Genomic DNA, 26577 nt, shown 5'->3' with positions numbered 1-26577 from the left:
TGATGATGAAAAAGAAATAATGTATGGGAAATGCCTGTAAACCCTGAAAGTACTATATAAATGTAAGAGGCTATTGTTAATTCTTTCCCATTAACCGATGTTTTCATTGTTACCTCTGAACACTGGTACGAACTTTAAGATAGAAGAGTAAACTATTTCCCATAATTGTAACTCTTACTTTTTTCAATTAATTAAATTATTTATTTTTGAGAGAGAGGAGTGGGGGGAGACAGAGAATCCCAAGTAGGCTCCACACTGAGAGCATGAAGCCTGATGCAGGGCTTGAACTCACAAACCATGAGATCATGACCTAAACTGAAACCAAGAGTCGACACTTAGCCAACTGAGCCACCCAGGAGCCCCACTTTTAAGTTTCAAGTATGTATTTTTCTGTACCTAAAAAACTTAAGATAGATGAAAAATAAAAATTTCAGATTTCAAATAGAAAGATCACGAAAGATATTTCATTTCAGTAAGTTAATACTTACGCTGAAACCCATTTTTTTTTAAATTGATGCATAGTTGACATACAGTGTTATATTAATTTCAGGTGTACAACACAATGATTCAACAAGTCTGTACATTACTCAGTGCTCACCAAGGTAAGTGTAGTCACCACCTGTCACCATACAATGTTATTACAATATTATTGACTATATTCCCTATGTTGTACTTTTCATCTCCGTGACTTATTTATTTTATAACTGGAAGTTTCTACCTCTTAATCCCCTTCACCTATTTCGCCCAGCCTCCCAATTCCTTCCCCTCTGGCAACCCCCCAGTTGGTTCCCTGTATTTATTTACTTAATATTTTCTTTTTTAAGTAATCTACACCCAACGAAGGGCTGGAACTCACAATCCCAAGATCAAGAGTCGTATGCTCTACCAACTGAGCCAGCCAGGTACCACTCTGTATTTATGATTCTATTTGGTTTTTTGTTTGTTCATTTGCTTTGTTTTTGGTTTCCACACATAAGTGAAACCATATGGCATCTGTCTTTCTCTGGCTGACATATTTCACTTAGCATGATACCCTCTAGGTCCATCCATGCTGTTGAAAATAGTAAAATCTCATCCTTTTTTTTCCCGAAACTCAATTTAGGTAAGTTGTATACTACTAAGTATTAAGTCTCAGCCTGTTTTGCCATGATGGGAGAAAAAAGTAATTCCAAAGAACTAAAAAATAGAAATACTTTCTATCCTACAAAAACCAAATGTTAAGAAGTACTAAGAAGGCATGTTTCATAAATTTGCTTGACTTTATACCTGGACAAATCGTTAGCAATCATCTCTAGCAATCTTAGAGATGAAGAAAAGGAGGACAGAGCATGATTTGCCCACAGTCAGACTGTTCATTAATGACAAACTTAATTCCCAGTCCAAATTTTTCCAAGAAACACATACATTTGGGAGTTCAAGAAAACTAGTCAAAAATTGATCAGTTTTGAATGACAGTAAAATAAGTATTTCCTAAACATTTACATAAATGCTACATTAACAGCACAAAGACATAATAATTTAAATTTTTTTTTATTTTTCTGTAACAGTTTTTTTTTTATTTTTTTTTTTACCGTTTTATTATTTATTTTTGAGAGAGAGAGAGAGAGAGAGAGAGAGAGACAGAGTGTAAGCTAGGGAGGGGCAGAGAGAGAGGGAGACCCAGAATCCGAAACAGGCTCCAGGCTCAGAGCGGTCAGCACAGAGCCCGATGCGGGGCTTGAACTCACGGACCGCGAGATTATGACCTGAGCTGAAGTAGGACGCTTAACCGACTGAGCCACCCAGGTGCCCCAGTTTTGTTTTGTTTTGTTTTTACCATTTTATTAGTATTTATATTTGAGAGAGACAGAGAGACAGAGTGTAAGCTAGGGAGGGGCAGAGAGAGAGAGGGAGACTCAGAATCCGAAGCAGGCTCCAGGCTCTGGGCTGTCAACACAGAGCCCGACACAGGGCTCAAACTCATGAACCGTGAAATCATGACCTGAGCCAAAGTCAGATGCTTAACCGACTGAGCCACTCAGGTGTCCCAATAATTTAACTTTAAATCATCAGTCTAGTGAAACACCCAAACTTACAAACATCAAAAACTTTCAAATTCACTTGATTATGTTTACTTTTATTTGCTCCTTGAAACTCAGCTTAGATTCAAGACTATTAAATGGTTGAGACTTGGGGTGCCTGAGTGGCTCAGTCAGTTGAGTGTGTGACTCTTGATTTCAGCTCAGGTCATGACCTCATGGTTCATGGGATCGAGCCCCATGCTGGGCTCTGTGCTGACAGTGCAGAGCCTGCTTGGGATTCTCTCTCTGCCTCTCTCCTGCTTGCATTCTCTCTCTCTCTCTCTCTTATCCTCTCTCAAAATAAATAAATAAACGTAAAAAAAAAAAAAAAAAGACTTTTCTTGGCATTGTGCCAGGCATAGAATTCTGCAGTACACTGTAACTTGTGTTCTGGCAAACTGCTGGCATTGGGATACAACCTTAAACTTTCGTGTTATTTCTCACAACTAGGGTTCTATCATTCATGTTAACCTGGAACAGAACTTACCTCTAAATTGCCTACATGTGCAATAAAGACCGATATTTGCTTTATCAATTTCAAAAGGGTCTAGAGATGAAGAACAACTGTCTGCAGCAACTTGACTGTAACATGGTAACACCATACACACACGTCTCCATTATAGACGGAATTGAATTGATAAGGTGAATGGACTTACGGAATCTACTCCAGGATAAAGCACCAAATCTATATAATAATGTTCCACTGGCATTTAAACACTGAATTTAGGTGACTTTTATAACTTTACCTTTTTTTAACATTCTTTTTTTCTACAAAAGCAAAAGCAAAAGCAAAACAGAACAAAACTTACCTGCTTTTTGATTTAGAAAAAAATGATTCAATGGCTGAACATACCTTAAAGAAGCAACATAAATCATAGAGAGAATTTCTAGGACCCAAAAAGCCCCAGGCTAGGACAGGGCTGATTTGCTCGCAAATGGCATAAAAATGGGCAAAAAATCCATCTGGGATCTGTTGGGAAGTAAATGAGAATCAAATTATTTTCACCTTCTTGAATTAGCTATCTCTAGTAGAGAAACTTAAATTCCTACCCATTACATGACCAGCTCTTTTTGAGGGCAGACCAAGTCTACTAAGGAAGTGAATAAGCTTACAAGTAACTTTTAGAGTCACAAAATGTTTTATGTAATTTACATATTCTAGCCAATGGTTTCAAATGTGCTGAGGAACATTATTTCTTGAAGGCATTTTCACCTCATAAAAATACTTCATAAAAAAGCAATCATATGAGTGTTATAACCAAGCAATAACAAGAATGCCACGGTGTTCCTCAGCAGTGAAATTTTTAGGATGAATGAGATGACCAGGGTTTCAGTTATTAAACAGTTCTACTCAACCACTTAATTAGATTATCTGAAAAAGACCAAAATGATTTTTAAATGAGTAAGCACATAAATATGCTTATTAGAATCCTAACTTTTGGTTGAGGAACCAGATATTACCGAGGCATTTAATTGTGTAATGACCTCTTCTTGTGCGATAGTTAACATACACAGTTGTAATTTAGGAACCTCTCCAAGTTTATTAACAACCTTCTGAAATCCTGGGGAATTTGTCACATAGCATCAACTGGGGATAACTGTGCTTCAAGATTCTGTTTCCTGGAGAGGTTATTTTCTATTTTATAGGCTCCAAAATGTCTTCTGAACATCAATTTAAAGAATGTAGATATTGTAACAGCAATTACCATTTAACGAGTACCCATTATATTCCAGATAATGTGCTAAGTTCTGTTTAATCTAATAGAAAGTTTCTGAAAAAGGAGGTTGTGTTAACATCATTTTAATCATGTAGAAAGTGATACTTTGGAGGAGTTAAGTAACCTGTCCTAAATCACACAGAGCTAACCAGTGAAGGCCAAAAAGTTATGAGGGATGAACTCAAGTTATCATTCAGTCTGAGAGGTTCTGCATATATTAAAATTCTAAATCCCATAGACTATACTAGGAGTTCAGACAGGTAGGACATTAGCATGGGGTGAAATACAAGTAATAATGTGAGCTGAACTCAACAATAGGCAAGATGTATTAAACACAGAGGATAGAGCATGGCATTCCAGTAACAGAAAACAGTTCCACAGGAGGTGAGATATATAGGTATTTGCGGATATGGGCAGGAGACTAGACTAAGGCACAAGATTTATGCTAAGAAGAAATAAAGTTAGATATGTTATTGTTGTCATGATTATTATGGAAACCAGCATTTATTAAATTCATTTTTGTATTTGCTCTTTATTTTATGTTTAAATGAAGCTGGTTGATATTATCTCATTTCACCTTTACGGCAACCCTACGGGCTAGGCACCAACTCCATCCTGCAAAAGGGAGAACTGGAGCTCAGCAGATAGTCAGGAACTGCCCGAGGTCATAATATCTGGTGAGAGAATTAAGCCCAAGTCTACAAGTCAGCTCCCTAGCCCCAAACCAGTGTTTCTCAAACATCTGAGTTTATAATCATCATTTGGAAAGCTTGTTCAAAACCCAGGGTCTCTGGAATCATTTTAAACAAAAATTATTCAAATACGTGGTCCCCAGAACTACTTAAAAAATTCTATCTGAGCCATTTCTAACCCTAAACTCTTTCCCACACAGTGGAAATCCCATGGCTGCCTCAAGAGGGAGAAGGACTTCAAAACAGGAGAGGCCAACCCAGTACCAGCAAGCCATTCACCCAGCTTGAGGGGCCGTCCTTATGAGCTGCTGCCCCACTTGAGGACTGACAGGAGCCTCAAATCACTCAACAAAGAGGTCTAAGGCACAATGAAATTTACCTTCATCTGTTGCCTTTTCTGTTTCAGCACTGACCAACAACTTGAAGCCACAGCCTAGATAAATGCAGACGAGAAAAAGCAGGACTTAAATTTATAACTATATAAACTTTGCATTAGGAGTGATTTTTATTAGTAATTAATAGGTTATAAGTCTAAAATGTTCAAGGCATTAACCACTGATAACTAGTCCAGGTTCCTTCTACTGTTTCTAAATAACAATGAAAAGATATTTTGTTTTTATAAACTTTAAAATCAAATGCAAAGACACTGAAGGAAAAAGGTTAAACCCTGGTACCAGAAACTTGGTAACCATAGTTCGACTCTCAGAGTTCTTCAATCAATTCTGTTCCGATGGGAAAAGAGTGAAAATGAAAATATGTGTACACAGATACACATATACAACAATTGTTTTATGTGTAATAATGAAGACAAAGTAATTTTTTTTTCTTCAAGAATAGTACTGCTGGAGGGGCGCCTGGGTGGCTCAGTCGGTTGAGCGTCCGACTTCGGCTCAGGTCATGGTCTCATAGCTTGTAAGTTCGAGCCCTGCATCAGGCTCTGTGCTGACAGCTCGGAGCCTGGAGCCTGCTTCAGATTCAGTGCCTTCCTCTCTCTCTGCCCCAACCCACTAGCATTCTGTCTCTCTCTCTCTCTCAAAAAGAAATAAACATTTTAAAAAAATTAAAAAAAAAAAAGAATAGTACTGCTGGAAATAGCTGTGGGTGGAGCTAAAAGTTTTATTCTAATAAAGAAATAAGAAAACAACCTTAATGATAGGGACTAAAACACCCAAGTGGATCTTAAAGAAATCTGGCATGGCCCAACTTTGATCAAGGTCACCTTACCAAATCAGTTACAGAAATGGGAGAACATGTACCTTTTATAGTTAAAGCACATTTTAAGGGAAAAGTGGATTTATTAAAAATGCTTTAAAATATAGTGGCAGGAATTTCCAAAATAATTGTAAAACAGGCCCCTGGGACATTTCTTAAAAGGCATTCAAATTGCATCATTGCATTGAATATCTATTCCACCTGCTTCCAGGTACACACTTAAAACACAACAAAGAAACAATGTCAGATAGAGATTTGAATACAAAAAAACAAGAGAAACTGAAAACATTTAAAGTACAGAATACAGTTTAAACTTGTTTTATTTTTGCATATGCCTATTTCTTTTCCTCCCCTAATTTTTAAAAAATTTTTACAAATTTTTCATTTTTAAGTTATTTCTACACCCAATGTGGGGATTGAACTCACAACCCCAATATCAAGAGTCACATGCTCTACTGGCTGAGCCAGCCAGGCGCCCCTTTCTCCCCTAATTTTTGATATTATTTGAGAACATGAATCTCCAGATTTTCCTCTAAGAAATACATACTGTCTGTTTACAACCGCTATATCTCAGTTTGGTCATAGAGACAGTTCAGTTACAATTTTTGGTTAGGCCTGAACGAGTCTGAAGCCTGAGTTTATTTCGAGATCTGAAGAAATACTGGGTCCTCCAGGTCGAGAGAGGGACTGACAGAAGAGCCAAAGAGCAATTTCATCTGAAGATACAGTGTATCATACACGTCTGATCCCAATATCAAAGAATGAGCTCAGTTTCCACACTAGTCATTCTATAGGTAGATATATAAATAAATCCTATTAATCTTCCCGGTTCTGACCATTTTTCATCAAATTGAAATGGTTGAGAAAAAGGAAAACCACCACTTACAGTTTCTTTGAAGGAGGAGTTTAGCCAGCGATTATTTACTACATTCTGTATGGATGTGGGTGGGTTTTCTAAATCTTCAAAGGAATCCATTAATATAAAATCCAGAACAACATCATAAAAATTTAGATTTTTCACCTGCATTAAATTATGAGTTAAAACACGAATTATTGTTACATAGAACTGAAAAAAAGTCTGAGCCAGGGCTTCATGCTTTGTAACAGCAGGGTGGTTTTAGTTGAATCAGATTATATCTCTGACAAAAAAGAGGAAGAGGAGACACAAATATGAAAACAACTCACCACCAGAAATTATAATTCACATAAAACAGCTGTTCCTTCCTAGATCCCATCAGGTGAAATTAACCTCTCCTTCACTGTATTCTAGGAGTCCTTTGTTCATGCTTTTATTATGGCATTCACAATGCTCAGCTCACTTTGTTTTTTAGTTACTGGGATGTCTGCCCATCTTCCCCAGCACATCGTGAGCCTCTTGCTCCTTCATTTGCTCATGCATGTTGTGTTGTACCACACACCTGTACCAGGTGCTCAGACTTCTACAGCAACCGAATTACATGTTTAGAATTTAGTGGAGAAAACAGACAGTGACTAATAATTCCACAAATACACAATTATAAACTGTGATAAACCCAGTAAAGGAAAAAGTACAAGGTACTATGAGCGCTTATGATGGAGATGCTAATCTAGACTAGATGTCAGAGAGGGCTTTCTTTAGGGAGCAAGGCATCCCAGGTACAGGAAATACCGTCAAAGCATTTAAAGTAAAAAGGAACACAGTGGTGTGGAGTCAAAAAAAAATCACCGAAAGTGTGCTGCAATCTCTATAGCAAAGAGCACAGGGGCAAGTGGCTGGAGACAAGAAGGAAGTGCTAGGTTCATGTGAATGATCCGAATTTTATTTAGTTTTTTGGAGAGGCAGTGGTGGAGAGGAGATGGACGCTCAGATATGCATTTTTAAAAGACTGGCAGCAACATGGAGAGGAGAGGAGAAAAGGTGAGGGGGGGCGGGAGGGGTAGTAAGCGGATCCAGGAATGCAAAGACTCTTAAGAGGTCCAGGGAAAAGAGTAGTTGCTCAGGCTACAATGGCGCTGGCAGGATTAGAGAGAAGTTGAAGAAAGCAAAAATATTTAGGGGTTAAAACTGACCAAACTTAATCATAAATATGACAGAGCACACAAGGACCAGGGAGGTGTGAGGGAGGAGTCCCAGGTTCTGGCCCGCACAACTGCATGGATACCAATTCCTTCACCGAGTGAGGGAACACCACAAAAAGAAAGATTATGTCTCTCTGTCCGTGTACCGACGGGTTTCTCTGCCTAGAAAGCCTTTCAGCCCCTTGCGAACTCATTCTTTAAACTTCTGTTGCAACAAAATGTTCCAGGCTCATCATGTACTTGACCTATCTATCCCAGTGCTGATATCAGACATTTTTCTAAGGAGTTCTCCTTCCTTTCAGTGAAGAGTACTTAGAAGCCAAGCTCCATGTGCTAGGAGTAATTTCTTTTGAGGTGTTGCTGCTCCCAAATCCTCTCAGTAAACAGAACTAGAAACTATATGTATGCTTATATATATGCAAACCTTTGTATTTATTTCCCCATCCGTCTGGCTGGCTGGCTGGCTGTCTATCTGGTAAACTAAAATCCACACGGACAGCTCCAACTCCAATCCGAGCTTTTTATACTTTCCTTTTGTGACAGTGAGAAACCTGGCTCCCATTATTCTCAATATATTTAATTATTTGTTTGATCCTGAGTAGCCAATCCCCTGGCCTCTCTAAGCAGTCTGTTGTCCCATTGAAAATCATCCTTGCACAGGCCACCATAACCATTCTGCTAGGGCCTTCTCATTGATGAAGGAAGGAAGGAAGGAAAAAAGGAAGGAAGGAAGGAAGGAAGGAAGGAAGGAAGGAAGGAAGGAAAGAAAAAGGAAGGAAAGAAGGAAGGAAGAAGGAAGGAACGAATGAATGATGAGCTTAAAAAAACAATCATTTTCAACTATTGCCCCAAAGTATAAAGACTGTGGTTGCTATTGTTTATGACTGTCATAACCACTATCACATAATTGGTTTTACTGTCATTTAACAAGGACAAGGAAACAGGGGCCTCAGATAATGTAAATATTATATATATATAACTAAGGGGAATGAATATTATAAAAAAATTGAAACTTACTCCTCTAGCAGCAAGTTCCATTTCAGTACTATCCCAGTGATCAGTCTGCTCTAAAAAATAGATCATCTCATCAAAAACATCTTCAAACTTCTTTGGATTCTGCAGAAGAAAACACATTTTAATCCTAAACTTAATTTTATAACAAGGCTCAAGCCTACAAAGTAAATGAGTTACTCTTCAAGTATGTTTGTTAGATCTTTATTATATTAAGTAACTGAATTAAAATATATTTTCAAGGTATGACATATTCACTTGGTTTAATATATTTTTGTTCCAACATTTGGCAGGAGCCAAGACTAAGAACATTAGTAACATGTCATAAGCAAACTGCTTACTCATCAAATATGTATGCCAACTTAGGTCAGTTCTTGAAACGAAAACTTGGTTACAGTAGATACTATGTGATGCTTTTGATGCGGTTCTACTCCTCTTGGGGAAAGTCTAGTTGAAATCACTGGGTTTAATCTGTCATGGGAACGCCAAGGAAGCAACATAAGATTTACATTGGGAATTGCAAGTAGTTAATATCACCTTATATTTATTTTGCACTTATCTTTTTATTTATTTAATTTTTTTTTATTTTTGAGAGACAGAGAGAGAGCATGAGCAGGGGAGGGGCAGAGAGAGACGGAGACACAGAATCCGAAGCAGGCTCCAGGCTCTGAGCTGTCAGCACAGAGCCCAACGCGGGGCTCGAACTCATGAACAGTGAGATCATAACCTGAGCCGAAACCAAGAGTAGGATGCTTAAGCGACTGAGCCACCCAGGCGCCCCTCCACTTAACTTTAAAAAAAATTTTTTTTAATGTTTATTTATTTTGGGGAGGGAGAGAGAGCGTACGCGAGTGTGAGTGGAGGAGGGGTAGAGAAAGAGGGAGACACAGAATCCGAAGCAGGCCCCAGGCTCAGAGCTGTCAGCACAGAGCCCAATGTGGAGCTCAAACTCATGAATTGTGAGATCATGACCTGAGCTGAAAGTGGACACTCAACTGACTGAGCCACCCAGGTGCCCCTCCACTTATCTTTTAATTAATCATCATAAGAACCCTCTGAATGGTGTACCATAAATATAATTCTATTATACAAATGAAGTAATTGAGGTTCAAAAGAAGTGGGTTACTCTTGCATTATTGGTGGGAATGCAAACTGGTGCAGCCACTCTGGAAAACAGTGTGGAGGTTCCTCAAAAAATTAAAAATAGAACTAACCTATGACCCAGCAATAGCACTACTACTAATTTATCCAAAAGATACAGGAGTGCTGATTCATAGGGGTACATGTGCCCCAATGTTTATAGCAGCACTATCAACAATAGCCATATTATGGAAAGAACCCAAATGTCCATCAACTGATGAATGGATAAAGAAGACGTGGTATATAGATACAATGGAATACTACTTGGCAATAGAAAAGAATGAAATCTTGCCATTTGCAACAATGTGGATGGAACTGGAGGGTATTATGCTAAGTGAAATATGTCAGTCAGAGAAAAACAGAGATCATATGTTTTCACTCATATGTGGAAGCTGAGAAACTCAACAGAAGACCATGGGGGAAGGAAAAGAAAGAAAAAGTTACCATAAGAGACTTTTAAATACAGAGAACAAACTGAGAGTGGAAGGGGGTGGGGAGGTGGGGAGGCAGGAGGGGCAGGGAAAATGGGTGATGGGCATTGAGGAGGATACTTGTTGGGATGAGCACTGGGTGTTGTATGTAAGTGATGAAACATGGGAATGTACTCCCGATGCCAAGAGCACACTGTATATGTTGCATGTTAGCTAACTTGACAATAAAGTATTAAAAAAAAAAAAAGAATTGGGTCAGAAAACCAAGTGTTCCAAGTGGCTCAAGAAAGGCCTGTTTTATTTGATTTTTTCTCAACATGTGGACACAGCTTGCATAAAGGGAAGTGGTTCCTTACAGTCTTCATGAAGTTCTTGCGATTGCTCTGCCTCATTTAGTCCCATGAGTAGGAATAAGAGGCAACTCCATTTGTATTCCCAGATTTCTGAGACCTATTCTATTTCCTAGAACTTTACCGACCAGGATTTGAGGGAAGAGACAAAGTATTAGAAATAATAATAGTGGTAGTTGTAGTATATCTAATGATGACTCTCAACATGACATTCATAGACTTTCAGCAAACTGGGAATAATTTATGAGCGACAACTTGATTAAAATAGTGTAGACTTCATACACAGAAACTAAATCAACCCAAGAAGAAATCATGCTCTTTGGTAATTTATTTTTATTACTTTATTTTTAGTATGTGAACCTTTGCAACAATCTGCAAAAACTTTTTCTTCGATTAAAAATTCAATGTACTGTAATCTTCAGTTCAAATGAAACAAGAACAATAAAAAAACTTGCCAACAAAACAAGTTTACCTTTCGTGCTTTCACAATTAATGCTGACAAAATTTTCCTTCCACTCTCAGCAAGGAATATCCTGTTGGCTGTTTCCGAAAGTATTACCTGAAAAAACATTCAACCCCAAAGAAAAAAAGAACCAATAATTAATCTGAATGGACATTTGATTCTATAGCACATCTATGCATAAACAACCCTGATACAGTCAATGCATTGGATGCGGCACTATCTCTGCAGGTAGACCACAGAGAACGTTGTAATTTACTAAAATAAAAAGAGCTCTTGAAGCCTATAATCAAAAAGATTAAAAGGAAATATGAATTTAAATTCTGTTCGATATTAGAAAATCCAAAATAAATGTTATATAGTCCCCAAAACATAGAAAAATAAAGATACTTTTTTTTCTTAAATGATTTTATTTCATTTTAGGAAATCAATGATTTTACAACTGATTCAAATAAAAAAACAATCTAGAAAACACACTAATTGATAATAAGAAAGGATTTCTATTTTACGTAGCCATTTGTACACATCTCCAGTATCAAAATACCCTGTTTGACAAAGTGTGGGGGACCTGGGGAACCATGGCAGAGGACAAAGATAAATGAAGACAAATGAAAGGAAATAGCAGCCAGGAAAAACAAATTTAGGAGATTTTATATTTGCCATTAAAAATAAGGATAACAAAGAGCAAAGAGCTGTTCTGTTTATATACAGCTGGACTCTATAGCATGAGGGTGAGGATGACTGGCTAGGTGAAGTCACTTAATGTTAAAAAAAAAAAAAAATACCTGAAAAGCCTGTCGAATACAGTGAAGTTTGGCAAGAAAATCACTGTCTCCTAGGCACTCCAACATTTCAGTTCTATGTAATAAACAGGAAAGACAACTGTTAAGCTGCATTCAAGATCAAGCCCACTACAAATTTGGACTCAAGGCTTAACCTCCAGACTTTAATATAAAACATATGTCTTTTCAATACTGACAAGCCATGCAAAAATGTTTTTTGAGCCTAAAAAACATTTCCTCCCATTCTTATAAACATCTTTCATAAATATTACACAAACATAGCAACGGCAACTTAATGTTTTTCATAAACAAAAGCAAAATTGAAATGGTACCTAAGCACTCTCGAGTAAATTTTCCCTTCTTCAACTAAATGCATGGCTTCTTCATAAAAAGGGCAGTGGCAAAGAGACTCCAGACTGTAGGTGTGCCGTGCTTCTCGGTGTTCTGCAAGCTAAGAAAACAGCAGGTTACAACCGATTACCCTGAGACAAGGAAAAAAAACTTTATAAAAGATAGGAAATAGGATCTTGCTATCAAAATGTACTCAACTTGATTAAACCATAAAAATCATTCAATAAGATTTTACAGCTAAGTTTTACAACTGGGGACGCCTGGGTGGCTCAGTTGGTTAAGCATCCGACTTTGGCTCAGGTCATGATCTCACAGTTGGTGGGTTCGAGCCCTGCGTCAAGCTCTGTGCTGACAGCTCAGAGCCTGGAGCCTGCTTCAGATTCTGTGTCTCCCTCTCTCTCTGCCCCTCCCCCACTCACACTCTGTCTCTCTCTCTCTCTCTCTCTCTCTCTCTCAAAAATAAATAAACATTAACAAAATTTAAAAATGTTTATTTATAACTGAATTTTACAGATTTTACAACTGAATTTCAAAATTCAGTTGTAAAAACGAGTACAATTTTATAACAAGCTTTGAATTGAAGAACTTAAATCCACAGGATACAAAGAAAAGCAGTATCTTACAGTTCACCAATACAAATAGCTGAAGATAAAGCATTAAAAAAGAGGGGAGGATTTTATCATCCAAAGAATGCTCTAAAGTATTATAACTCACAATTGTGACTGAAGTAAAACTTTCTACAAAAATACTGAAATCTCAATTTGGCTAATTCTAAGGAATGTTTTCTTATATCTAGCTCTGACTAACCTTTGTACAACTGAAAATTAGTCATGCAACTCTGGCTCGCCTAACAGCTCTACAAATGAAATTCCAGGTTTCTAACAATTCATTAAAAAATAACAACTGCAAACACTATAGAATATAGTCAGCTAAGCAAGAAGCCTTTGGAGTGATTTTCATTTTTCAATACTAAGTGATCCATTTTAATGGCATGCTATAGGGGTTTTGGTGGTGAAGTCTGCTTTAAAAAAAAAATGTTTTTTTTTTAAATTTTTAAGTAATCTCTATACCCATTGTGGGGCTCAAAAAAAATTTTTTTAACATTTATTTATTTTTGAGACAGAGAGAGAGAGAGCATGAACAGGGGAGGGTCAGAGAAAGAGGGAGACACAGAATCCGAAACAGGTTGCAGGCTCTGAGCTGTCAGCACAGAGCCCGACACGGGACTTGAACCCACGACGGACCGCGAGATCATGACCTGAGCCGAAGTCAGATGCTTAACCAACTGAGCCACCCAGGCACCCCCCATTGTGGGGCTCAAACTAACAACTCCGAGATCAAGAGTCACATGCTTTTTTAAAAAATTTTTAAATGTTTATTTTTGGGAAAGAGAGAGTGTGAGCAGGGGAGGAACAGAGAGAGGGAGACACAGAATCCAAAGCAGGCTCTAGGCTCTGAGCTGTCAGTACAGAGCCCAACTTGAAGCTTGAACTCACGAACTGTGAGATCATGACCTGAACCAAAGTCAGACGCTCAACCAACTGAGCCATCCAGGCACCCCCTAAGAGTCACATGCTTTATCAACTGAGCCAGCCAAGTGCCCATTTTGTTGTTTTGAGTTAAAAAAATTTTCTTTTTCAACGTTTATTTATTTCTGAAAGACAGAGACAGAGTGTAAGCAGGGGAAGGGCAGAGAGAGGGGGACACACAGAATCTGTAGCAGGCTCCAGGCTCTGAGCTGTCAGCACGAAGCCCGATTTGGGGCTCGAACTCATGACCTAGGCCAAAGTTGGACGCCTACTGACTGAGCCACCCAGGAGCCCCTGTTGTTTTGTAGTTTTTTAATGTTTATTTATTTACCCTGAGAGAGAGAGAGAGTGAGAGAGAGCCAGGGAGGGGCAGAGAGAGGGAGAGACTGAATCCCAAGCAGATTACGAACTGTTAATGCAGAGCCTGATGTGGGGCTCAAACTCATAGACAAGTGAGATCATGACCTGAGCCAAAACCAAGAGTCAGACAATCAATGGACTGAGCCACTCAGGTGCCCCTGCCCCTCTCCTTCTCTTTTTTTTTTTTCCGTTTTGTTTTTTAATAACAGCTTTATGGAGATATAGTTCACGTACTATAAAAACTCATCCTTTTTAGTGTACAATTCAGTAGTTTTTTTAGTATATTCACTGGGTTATGCGATTAGCACCACTTTCTAGTTCCAGAATATTTTTACCACCCCAACAGGAACCTTTGTATCCATTATCAGTCATTCCCCATTTCCCTTTCTCTCTAGCCCCTAGAAACTAATCTACTTGCCGTCTCTGGAGTTTCCTACTTTGGAAAATTCATGTAAGTGAAGTCAAAGAATATGTGGCCTTTTGAGTTTGATTTCTTTCACTTAGCATAATGTTTTCATGGTCCATCTAAGATGTAGCCAGTATCAGTATGTCATTCTTTTTTGTGGCAGAATTGCATATGTATACTGCTTTTGTTTTTAATCCATTCCTCAAATGATAGACATTTAAGTTGTTTCCACTTTTGGCTATCATGAATAAGGCTGATTTGAACATATTTGTAAAAGTTTTTAATGTTTTCAATTCTCTTAAGTATATACCTGAGAGGAGGGGTCAGATGGTAACTCTGTATTTAACTTTTTTGAACTGCCAAACCGTTTTGCAAAGAGACCACATCATGTTCCACTCCAACTAGCGATGCACAATGATTTAGACTTTTGCACACCCTCCCCAATAATTATTATTGTCCATTTTTTACAGCCACTCTAGTCGGTGTGAAGTAGTTATTAGTTTCTCTAATGACCAATAGTGTCAAGCATCTTTCATCTCCTCACTGGCTTCTGTATATATTCTTTAGAGAAATGTCTATTCAATCCTTTGTCCGTTTATGGTTGAGTTGTAACCATTCATTATATATTCTGGATATGTGTCTTTATAAGATACACGATTTATAAATATTTCTCCCAATCTGCTGTTCTTTTCACTTTCTTGTTGGTATCCTTTAAAGCACAAGAGTTTTTACTTTTGATAAATTCCAATTAATCATTTTTTTCTCTTTTTTCTGCCTGAAATTTTACTCCCTGCTGACCATGAAGGTCAGCCAGAGGTGAGGGGTCAGGGACTGCTAGGTCTTTCCTGGACATATGCATAGTCCTGTGCATGCCTGTGGCCTTTTAGATTCCCAGGAATATGCTGGAACTTTTCAAAGCCCCCTGTTAAAATTTCATTGCCCAACTTTTCCTTTTGAGTTTTTGATCAGCCTCTTATTAGCCCTGACTGGTATCACACCACCTCAGGTATATTAATGTTAAACAATTGCCACTGAATGTTTTCGACAAAGGCCATAGGATAGGACTTTCCTACAGAGCAAGCTCTAAGTCAGATCAAAGAAAGTCCTGAGAATGGAACTTTGCAGAGAGCTGCCACACAGGTCAAACAGTAAGAATTTTGTGAAGCTCCAAAGCCATTAAGTTTCTTTTAGTGGTTGCCAGGCCCCTGGTTTCTGCAATTTCCACAGTTGTGAGATTGCTAGTTTTCAAGACTATGGAGGAGAGGGGGATGTGAATAGATCAAATTAAAAATCCTTAAGTTCAGTGTTCTTATGGAGTCATTTTTCTTGAATAAATGCCCCTTGAATTTCTGTAAGTCTTTCATTAATTTTCAGTTATTAAAATTTTGATTTTGACAATTCTTGCCAGTGTTTTCATTGCTTTTGTGGAGGAGACTTTCAGAGGTTTTCAGTCTATTTTTCTAGATGTATTTCTCAACACTGTAGTTTTGGCACTTCATATGCACCTGGGGCTCTGCTAAATGCGTTGATAATCTCATTTAATCTTTACAACTCATAAGCTAGTTACTATTATTATCCACATCTTACAGATAAAGAAACAGAGATAGACTTACGTTAGCAGGAACTTGCCCAAGTCCCACAACCAAATGGTAGAATTTAAACCCAGGCATTGGGGCGCCTGGGTGGCGCAGTCGGTTAAGCGTCCGACTTCAGCCAGGTCACGATCCCGCGCTCCGTGAGTTCGAGCCCCGCGTCAGGCTCTGGGCTGATGGCTCGGAGCCTGGAGCCTGTTTCCGATTCTGTGTCTCCCTCTCTCTCTGCCCCTCCCCCGTTCATGCTCTGTCTCTCTCTGTCCCAAAAATAAAATAAAACATTAAAAAAAAAAAAATCTTTAAACCCAGGCATTAATTCCAATGCTTGCTTATACTCTTAAATATCAAACTATACTCTTATCAGCCTTATCCAAAAAGCCAAGGGGAAAGAAGTATAAGCATCAGCAATATTTAATATAGTATAAATATGTCTATTAGACCAGAGGCAAAAAACAAAACAAAAACATAAACAGAAGTAATAATATCTGATATCATATATTCTCTACTTTAAGTAATATTTTAAGGAAAACATATTATGCTAAAGGCAACGTGTTCTTCAGGTTAAAAAAAAAAAACCTAATAGGTTTTAAAATAACTTAGAGGGGCGCCTGGTGGCGCAGTCGGTTAAGCGTCCGACTTCAGCCAGGTCACGATCTCGCAGTCTGGGAGTTTGAGCCCCGTGTCGGGCTCTGGGCTGATGGCTCAGAGCCTGGAGCCTGTTTCCATTCTGTGTCTCCCTCTCTCTCTGCCCCTCCCCCGTTCATGCTCTGTCTCTCTCTGTCCCAAAAATAAATAAATGTTGAAAAAAAAAATTAAAAAAAAAAAATAAATAAAATAACTTAGAAATTCTTTAGATATTAAATAAAGTTTTGTACCACTATCAAAATAAGGATCTATGTTCACCTACCAACAGAGAAACATCCTAAGGAGGAAAATAGGATTCCAATTAAACTTTTTACATAAAATAATTTATACTAATAAGAAATGAATAAATCCAACAATGACAGATTCCAGAGTCGAGTCTTGATTTATTGGTCTACCTTGCTTATTTGTTGCTTTGGCTAAAGTGATTGTTTAAAGAAGTCTCTTGAGATAAGCTTGCAGTTGTGAAAATAGATCATAGTGAAGATTTGATACTAACGGTATCATCGATCCTTCTTAAGACATGATGACAACTCAGAGACATTAATTTACAGTATCAATATTAAATTTCATAGAGCAAAAAGCAAACTATTAAAACGATGGCTAAATCCTCATTTTACAATATATCTTATAGGGAAAATTTTTTGACAAAATTCCCCCAATTTTTTTTTTTTAAGTTTCAGAAAAAGATTAACATTTTACTATAGCTGAAATGTTATTTCTGAAGCAGAGGTCAGTAACACAGTTTAATTCCAGCATATGGAAATGTACAATTTATCATGTGGAAATGTACAATTTATCATGAAAAAGAGTTTTGGGTTTTTTGTTTTTTTTGGGTTTTTTTTTTTTTTTTGCTAGCCAAAATTTGAAATGTCCTTTATTTCTAAATTATTCTTCCCCCAAAGGGCACGTTTCAAAAACTCATTTTAATATTTTTTAAAAGAAAAGTAATATTATGTTCATTTATACCAAAGTACCATCCTGCCTCATTAGTTATCTCCCATAGTTCACAAGTACTATAAAAATTACCATATAAGAAATCAAATAAGTCAATAACAGCAGCAACAATAAAAACAGACAAAACAGACAAAACCCACAAATGAAGCAACCAATGCTTCATTAGCTGCAGATTTCCAACATCCTAAATTACTTCTCTTTTGTTCTCCATGTGTTGGATGGGTCTTCCTTAGCAAGCAATGACTTTGCTGAATGTGAAGTAATATTTTTAAAAGCCTTAATATTTTTTAAGGCTCTGAACACCCATGAAAGAAATGTCCAAAGTCCTAAAACTATATAAGCTGGGTCATGAAATAGGCTGTTCCATTTTAATATGGACTATTTTTTTTAATATGCTTACATTTTCCTTTCAAACCAACGACCTAAAATTACAAATAGGACTTAGAGTTAAAGAAAGCAGGCTGTTTCTCCTTATCTCACAAAAGAAATTAAAAGGGAAATACACCCACAATAACCACCCTCCAAAATAGCCCTCAATGACTCTCTCTTTCTGGTACTCATACCTCATTTCACACTGAATAGGGCCAACCTGTGTAATTAACAGCATACTATAGAAATGGTGAATGTGAATTCTGAGGCTAGATCATAACAATCACTGCTTTCATCTCATTCTCTCTTGGGTCACTTCTTCTGGAGGAAGTCAGGTCCCAAATGTGATGACACTTAAGCAGTTCTGTAGAGAAGCCTTAAGTAAGCAACTTAGGACTTCTAACAACAGGTAGCACCAACATGCAGAAAGTGAGCTATCTTGGAAGCAGATTCTCTAGCTCCAGTCAAACCTTCAGATGACTATAGCCCCAGCCAATATACCTGATCACAACTTCACAAAAGACCTCAAGCCAGACCACCTAGATAAGCCACTTCCAAATTTTTGGCCCTCCAAATTGATGAGATGGTAAATGTTTATGGTTGTTTTTGAATGGGAAAATACTTCATTTGGGGGAGTGGACAGGTGTCTAGTCTCACAACTTCTGGAACTGCTTCCTGGTGTCTGTGGCTTTGCTGACTTCAAGCACATCACAGCACATGGTCTTGTTCAAGGGCCAACACTTGCCCACTGTGACTGTGTCACTGATCTCAATGTCTCCAAAGCAGAAGGACAGGGGCACAGACATATTCTTAGGGCACTTCTCAATGCAGTTGTACTTTTGGACATAGTGAAGGTAGTCTTGGCAGGTGACAACAGTCCCCTGCATCTTCATCTTGGTCACTATACCAAATAGGATCTCCCCCTTTGACCAATAAAGGGCATTTCTTGTTAATGTAGATGCCTTCAGTGGCCTCCCTGGCCATCTTGAAGCCCAGACCAATGTTCTTGTAGTATTCTTCTCCTTGCTGATTTTTCCAAGCAGGACTCTCTTATTTTGAGAGATGGTCAGCTGCTTTTGGTAGGCTGGTAAGCCCAGAAGATACTCCTTATCTAATATATGCAGGGTCAGAATTAAATACCAAAACAAAGGGTTCCTTGGACTGGCCCTTAGGACTCAATTCTCACAGGACTAACCCTAAGGCCTAAGACTTCTAACAAACCATCCCATAAAACTTGAATTTTAAGAAAATAATTCCCAGAGGGCGCCTGGGTGGCTCAGTGGGTTAAGCATCCGACTTCGACTCAGGTCATGATCTCACGCGGTTTGTGAGTTTGAGCCCTGCATTGGGCTCTGTGCTGACAGCTCAGAGCATGGAGCCTGCTATAGATTCTGTGTCTCCCTCTCTCTGGGTCCCTCCCCTGCTCACAGTCTGTCTCTGTCTCTGTCTCTCTCAAAAATAAACATTAAAAAAAAAATTAAAAAACAAAAAAGAAAGAAAATAACTCCCAGAGTGCCTGGGTGGCTCAGTTGGTTAAGCGTCCAACTTCAGCTCAGTTTGTGATCTCACAGTTCATGACTTTGAATCCTATGTCTGGCTCTGTACTGACAGCTTGGAGCCTGGAGCCTGCTTCAGATGCTATGTCTCCCCCTCTCTCTGCCCTTCCCCTGTTTACACTCTGTTTCTCTCTCTCTCTCTCTCTAAATATTAAAAATTTTTTAATATTAAAAAAATTTTTAATATAAAAAAGGGGGCACCTGGGTGGCTCAGTCAAACGTCTGACTTCAGCTCAGATCATTATCTCCTGGTTCATAAGTTCGAGCCCTGTATCTGGCTCTGTGCTGACAGCTCAGAGCCTGGAACCTGCTTCAGATTCTGTGTCTCCCTCTCTCTCTGTCCCTCCCCTGCTTGCATTCTCTCTCTCTTTCTCTCAAAAATAAATAAACATTAAAAAATTTTAATATAAAAAATTAGAAAGAAAGAAAGAAAGAAAGAAAGAAAGAAAGAAAGAAAGAAAGAAAGAAAGAAAGAAAGAAAGAAAAAATAATTTCCCAAATACTTGAGCCTCCATTAGAGCCCAAGAATGGAGCCCCCAGGATTTAGAAGGCTCTAATTACTAGACTAAGGCAAAGACATATGCCCTCTGCCCAACTTAATCCCCAAAAATCAAGGATACCCAGAATTAAACCTCAAATTGGGGTGGAGTCCCGCTATCCAGGACTTGCCCCTGAGGCCTGGGGGTCTTCACAGCTTTGGCCCCAGCCCCAACTCCACACCTGAATCTTATTGTTGTTTTAAGACAATAAGTTTTAGGTAATTTATTACACAGCAACATATAACTAATATACATAATGGTGGGAACAATACTAACAAAAAAGAAAGACACAGATTTCCAAAAACTGAAAAGCAAATGGAAGTGTGTGGACAGATGAAAAATGACGAGGAACCCATAGTCCAGAATACATTTAAGAGAAGACATAATCAAGGGAGAGATATTTGCTAAGCAGAGGCTCAAAAGAGCACCAGGCTTGAAGCAAGGCAGGTATGAGACAGGATTTAAAAAGGGATTAAAAATGGCAGGTTAAATGAAAGTCTGTGTACTAACAAGTATAGTAATCCCACATATCATTGTAATTCCTGCTCTCCCCTTCATCACTGAATAGGAGGACAGCTTATAGAAAAACAAATTTTCAACCAGATAACATTTCCCTTTAAAAATGATCTGATCTGTCTGGGTAAAGAAAAGCTTGCCAATCAACACACCTCAAAGAAGTGTCGTTAGTCTTCCTGTTCATAGGAGAGACAAACATTATAAAGCACTGTAAACCTACACAATCTATCTAAGAACATCAATTCAGTCACCAATTAAGCTTTCAAATTTGAGAAGAAAATCATCAGCACAAGAATGAAAGCCCACGACAGACAAAATTGACCCCAGAGAAAGGAAAATAATTCAAGAAACAGAAATTTTAGGGGCGCTTAGGTGTCTCAGTCAGTTACGAGTCTGGCTCTTGGTTTCAGCTCAGGTCATTATCTCACGGTTTGTGGGTTCGAGCCCCGTGTTGGGCTCCGTGCTTGGGATTTTCTCTCTCTCTCTCTCCCGCTCTTTGCCCCTTCCCCGCTCTTTCCTCTCTCTAGCTCTCTCTCAAAATAAGTAAACTTTATTTAAAAAAAATAGAAATTTTAAATGGCAGATACAGCTTTCCCTTTTCAGATTATGATTATTCTAAATATTTATCCTTATCATTTTGTATAATTAGTGCATTATTTTGGACTGCTATCAATAAGTGCTATCAAGTCAGAGAGGTGGGTATTAAAAAACTTTCCAAGGGGCGCCTGGGTGGCGCAGTCGGTTAAGCGTCCGACTTCAGCCAGGTCACGATCTCGCGGTCCGTGAGTTCGAGCCCCGTGTCGGGCTCTGGGCTGATGGCTCAGAGCCTGGAGCCTGCTTCCGATTCTGTGTCTCCTTCTCTCTCTGCCCCTCCCCTGTTCATGCTCTGTCTCTCTCTGTCCGAAAAATAAATAAACGTTGAAAAAAAAATTAAAAAAAAAAAAAAAAACTTTCCAAGCTTCCATTTAGCATATGAGTAGAAGTATCTGGATTATAAGAAATAAAATTTTCCCCTTAAAGAGCACCCTATAATTTATAAATTAAATACAAACACATGCTGCAGAGTGTTAATTCTAAGAAAAACTGAATCCACAGCTAAAAATTACTCTTTGCAGTATTAGTTTCTACCTATTAATGACAATCTCTTTAACAGATGGGAGAGCTAGGAGCACTCAATGCAGTGGTATACTAACATTAAAAAAACTTTTCAGAACTTGAAACCATTATGCCAAGTGAAAGAACATCAAAAACAAAAGGTCACATATTGCATGATTTTATTTATATGAAATGTCCAGAATAGGCAAATCCACAGAACAGAGGTAGATTAGTACTTGCCAAGGGTGGGGGGTTAGGAGAGAACAGGAAGTGATTACTAATAGGTGGAGGTTTCTTTTTGGGGTGATAAAAATGTTCTGGAAGTAGAAAGTGTTACTGGTAGCACAACTCTGAATATACTAAAATCCACTGAACTGTACACTTTAAAAAATTTTATAGTATGGGTGAGTTATTCTCAGTAAATCTATTATTAAAAAAGGACTTTTCAGAGAAAACAGGCTGTAGTTCCAAACCAATGTTTGGCAAAGCTTATATAGGAAAATCTTGTTAATCACTTTCACAAATGACTGACCTAGCTTAGAGAAAAGTCTATGCCAGGATTTCTTTAATCTAAATAGGCAAGAAATCTTCCTGGTAATTCTGAATAAATCTTTCAATTCTTTACAAACTGTCTATTTCCCAAGGAGTTCAGATTTTCTTAATAACTTTCTTCATTAAAATGGTTTTCCCTAATTTAAGTATCTGGCATATAGTACATGCAATTAAAAATAATTTAACAAGCATTTCTTAGAAAAGAACTTATCTTGGAACATTTACATTCCAAGATCATACATGTATGCCCTAGAAACATTCCTAGGATGTTTCTCAAATGTTGAGCCCTTCTTGTGGTATTCATGTATTTTGTTTTCCATAAGGTTTTTTTTTTTAATATTTATTTATTTTTCAGAGAGAGAGAGAGAGAGAGAGAGAGAGAGAGAGAGAGAGTGAGTGACAGGGCATGAGCAGGGAGGGGCAGAGAGAGGAGACACAGAATCTGAAGCACGCTCTAGGCTCTGAGCTGTCAGCACAGAGCCTGACACAAGGCTCGAACCCATGAACCGTGAGATCATGACCTGAGCCAAAGTTGGACACTTAAGTGACTGAGTCACCCAGAAGCCCCTCCATAAGGATTCTTTTTATCAAACCTTTGTAAATTAAACAACTAAGTAAGTATAATGAACACTTGGCAAAATAATATTTTTTAAAGTTGCATATTATGAAGAAACTTTGGAGCAATTAGGTACATCATTCCTCACAACAGAAAAATGCAAAGTGACTAACAATTCTTATAAATCATCTAGGACATAAGCATCTACAGAACAGAAAGATAAAAAGTAGTTGACAAAAAAGAACATCCTTTTATGATAAAAAATCTCAACAAATTTGGTACAGGAAAAACATATCTCAACACAATAAAAGTCATATATGACAAGCCATAGTAAATATCATACTCAATAGTAAAAGACTGGGGGCACCTGGGTGGCTCAGTCAGTTAAGCAGCCAGTTCTTGACATCGGCTCAGGTCATGATCTCACAGTTTGTGGGTTTGAGCCCCATGTTGGGCTCTGTGCTGGCAGTCTGAAGCCTGCTTGGGATTCTCTCTTTCTCACTCTCTTCCTCTTTCTGTGCCCCTCCCCTCCTCATGTGCTCTGCTCTGTCTCTCTCTCTCTCTCTCTCTCTCAAAATAAATAACCTTAAAAAGAAAAAAGAAAATGTCTTAAAAAAAACACAACAGTAAAAGACTGAAAGCTTTTCCTCTAAGACCAAGACAAGGGTGCCCAGTCTCACCACTCCTATTTAACATAGCACTGAAGTTTGAGCCAGAGCAATCAGGCAAGAAAAAGAAAGAAAAGGCATCCAAATTGGAAAGAAAAAAGTAAAACTGTCTCTGTATGCACATGATATAATCCTATATATAGAAAATCTTAGGGGCACCTGGGTGCCCCAGTCAGTTAAGCGTCCAACTTCAGCTCAGGTCATGATCTCATGGTTTGTGAGTTTGAGCCCTGCGTTGGGCTCTCTGCTGTCAGCATGGAGTCCCCCCCTCTCTCTGCCCCTCCCCTGCTTGCTCTCAATCTCTCTCTCTCTCACACAAATAAATGTTTAAGGGGCGCCTGGGTGGCTCAGTTGGTTGGGTGGCCAACTTTGGCTCAGGTCATGATCTCGTGGTCCGTGAGTTCGAGCCCCGCGTCAGGCTCTGTGCTGACAGCTCGGAGCCTGGAGCCTGCTTCTGTTTCTGTGTCTCCCTCTCTCTCTGCCCCTCTCCCATTTGTGCTCTGTCTCTCTGCCTTTCAAAAATGAAATGTTAAAAAAAAAAATTTTTTTTAAATAAACGTTTAAAAAAAAACTTAAATAAAATAGAAAATCTTAAAAGATTACCAAAAACTGTTAGAACTAATAAACAATTTTTTAATTGAAAAAAATTTTTTTAATGTTTATTTATTTTTGAGAGAGACCAAGACAGAACGCGAGTGGGTTGGGGCAGAGAGAGAGGGAGGCACAGAATCCGAAGCAGGCTCCAGGCTCCGAGCTGTCAGCACAGAGCCCGACGCGGGGCTCGAACTCACGAGCTGTGAGATCATGACCTGAGCCAAAGTTGGACGCTCAACGGACTGAGCCACCCAGGCGCCCCAGAACTAATAAACAAATTTGATAAAGTTGCAGGATACAAAGGCAAGATATAAAAATTAGTTGCATTTCTGTACACTCACAGCAATCAATCAGAAAGAAAAATTAAGAGGAACATGGCAGGGTAAGAAGATCCTATGTTTACTTCATCCCAGGGATACAACTAGATAATACCCACATCAGTGTAAATAACCCCAAAAATGACTGAAGACTGGCAAAACAAACTCTCTGCAGCTAAATGTAGAGACAAGGCCACATCAAAATGGGTAGGAGGGGTAGAGAAGCAGTCAGGAGCTAAATGGACTCACAGGACTGTTCATGAGATGTAGGGATACCACCAACATGGACAAGGGAGAGAAAAAGATCCTCACACCCAACACCCAAGCCACCTAAACCTTCAGAGTAAAACAACCAGTGGCTTTGGTCCACATTTCACAAGTTCTTACTGTTGGCAGAGCTTAACTCCTGCAACTTGGGTCTATATGAGCCAGAAGGAAACAGCAAACTGAGTCCTCACCCTTAAAGAGACAGCACAATAAACAGCCCACTGAGATACTGCATAGAAGCAGCACTTTGAAAAATGCCTGGAGTATCCGGGAGGGAGATTTGTTTACTAATCTCAGAGCATGTGCTGGAGGGGCAGTGGTCTTTGGGAGAATTCTCAAGAAACAAAGGAGCTGGCAGGCACAATTCCCCTTTCCCACCACCCAGCCTAGACACATGGACATCTGCAGTAACCAGTGAAGCACCAGTATTCCACAACAACTTGCTAACACTGTACCCTGCCCTGGCATTCTCCTGCAGACACATCCTCTCCAACAAGGTCTTCCTCCAAGTCTCTTCTCATAGCAGACCTGCACAAACCTTGCTAACACACCACTCTGACCCTGTGTTCTCCTGGGTCCTATCCCCTCCAATATGCACTTGAATGGAGTCCATCCAAAGTGATGCCATGAGCCTGGCAGTCTGCAAGCAGCTCTGACAGGGGCCAGCACCACTCCAAAGTGACTCTAGCTCCAGGAGAAGGGGGGGAAAAAGCACATGTAACAGTCTGAATGTGGCTCCAGCATGGGATGGGGACAGACATCAGGTCTGGCTACAGGACCTACCCAATAGTGAAAGCTTCTCAGAGGACAACACAGGGAAAGTGCCCTGCAGTTCAGTGCTACTGTATCTCTGGCAAACGCCTGGTCTGACCCAACTCAAGCCCAAGGCCCCAGACTGGCCCACTAACAACTTAGGGACCAAACCCTGCCCATAACAGGCAAAGACAGCCACATCAGACAACTGGACTGAAGGCAACAGAGGCTTACCCGCAACAGCAGAGCACTAGCAATACACATAGGAGACACTCCTGAAGCACCAGGTTCTGGTCAACAGAGAACACTGCATTACAGGGCACTACAGAACCTCTTCTTCATAAGCCCACTACTTTGTTGTTGTTGTTGTTGTTTTTCAGTTTCTTTTTTTTTTTAAATATAATTTATTGTCAAATTGGCTTACATACAACACCCAGTGCTCATCCCAACAAGTGCCCTCCTCAATGCTCATCACCCATTTCCCCTCTCCCCCTGCCCCCGCCATCCACCCTCAGTTTGTTCTCTGTATTTAAGAGTCTCTTGTGGTGTGCCTCCTTCCCTCTCTGTTTGTAACTATTTTTTTTCCCCTGTCACTTCCCCCATGGTCTTCTGTTAAGTTTCTCAAGATCCACATACGAGTGAAAAATATGGTATCTGTCCTTCTCTGACTGACTTATTTCACTCAGCATAGTATCTTCCAGTTCCACCCACATTGCTGCAAATGGCATGATTTCATTCTTTCTCATTGCCAAGTAGTATTCCATTGTATATATAAACCACGTCTTCTTTATCCATTCATCATTTGATGGACATTTAAGTTCTTTCCATAATTTGGCTATTGTTGAAAGCGCTGCTATAAATGTTGGGGTACATGTGCCCCTATAATCAGCACTCCTGTATCCCTTGGGTAAATTCCTAGTAGTACTATTGCTGGGTCACAGGGTAGTTCTATTTTTAATTTTTTGAAGCACCTCCATACTGTTTTCCGAGTGGTTGCACCAGTCTGCATTCCCACCAACAGTGCAAGAGGGTTCCCATTTCTCC

The 26577-nt window shown here is 39.0% G+C and overlaps 1 protein-coding gene and 1 pseudogene across 2 annotated transcripts in view; both read right to left on the bottom strand.

The window, feature by feature from the left end:
• The window catches only part of MIGA1 (mitoguardin 1), a 105849-nt gene that overhangs the window by 3917 nt on the left and 75355 nt on the right, over positions 1 to 26577 (bottom strand). For both annotated transcript variants that reach the window (XM_011284922.4, XM_019837270.3), the window contains exons 9-15: positions 12247 to 12365; positions 11918 to 11990; positions 11145 to 11231; positions 8758 to 8856; positions 6569 to 6703; positions 4850 to 4903; positions 2914 to 3030 (exon numbers count right to left, since the gene is read on the bottom strand). In XM_011284922.4, coding sequence (XP_011283224.1) covers positions 2914 to 3030; positions 4850 to 4903; positions 6569 to 6703; positions 8758 to 8856; positions 11145 to 11231; positions 11918 to 11990; positions 12247 to 12365 — 684 coding nt within the window. The remainder of the gene's footprint in view (positions 1 to 2913; positions 3031 to 4849; positions 4904 to 6568; positions 6704 to 8757; positions 8857 to 11144; positions 11232 to 11917; positions 11991 to 12246; positions 12366 to 26577) is intronic.
• Positions 17161 to 25301, bottom strand: LOC109502992 (annotated as a pseudogene).

Source organism: Felis catus, chromosome C1, assembly GCF_018350175.1.
Source record: "Felis catus isolate Fca126 chromosome C1, F.catus_Fca126_mat1.0, whole genome shotgun sequence".
In the NCBI taxonomy this organism is placed as follows: Eukaryota; Metazoa; Chordata; class Mammalia; order Carnivora; family Felidae; genus Felis; species Felis catus.
The sequence above is the reverse complement of the archived record's forward strand: the minus strand, read 5'-3'. Positions and strand labels throughout refer to the sequence as shown.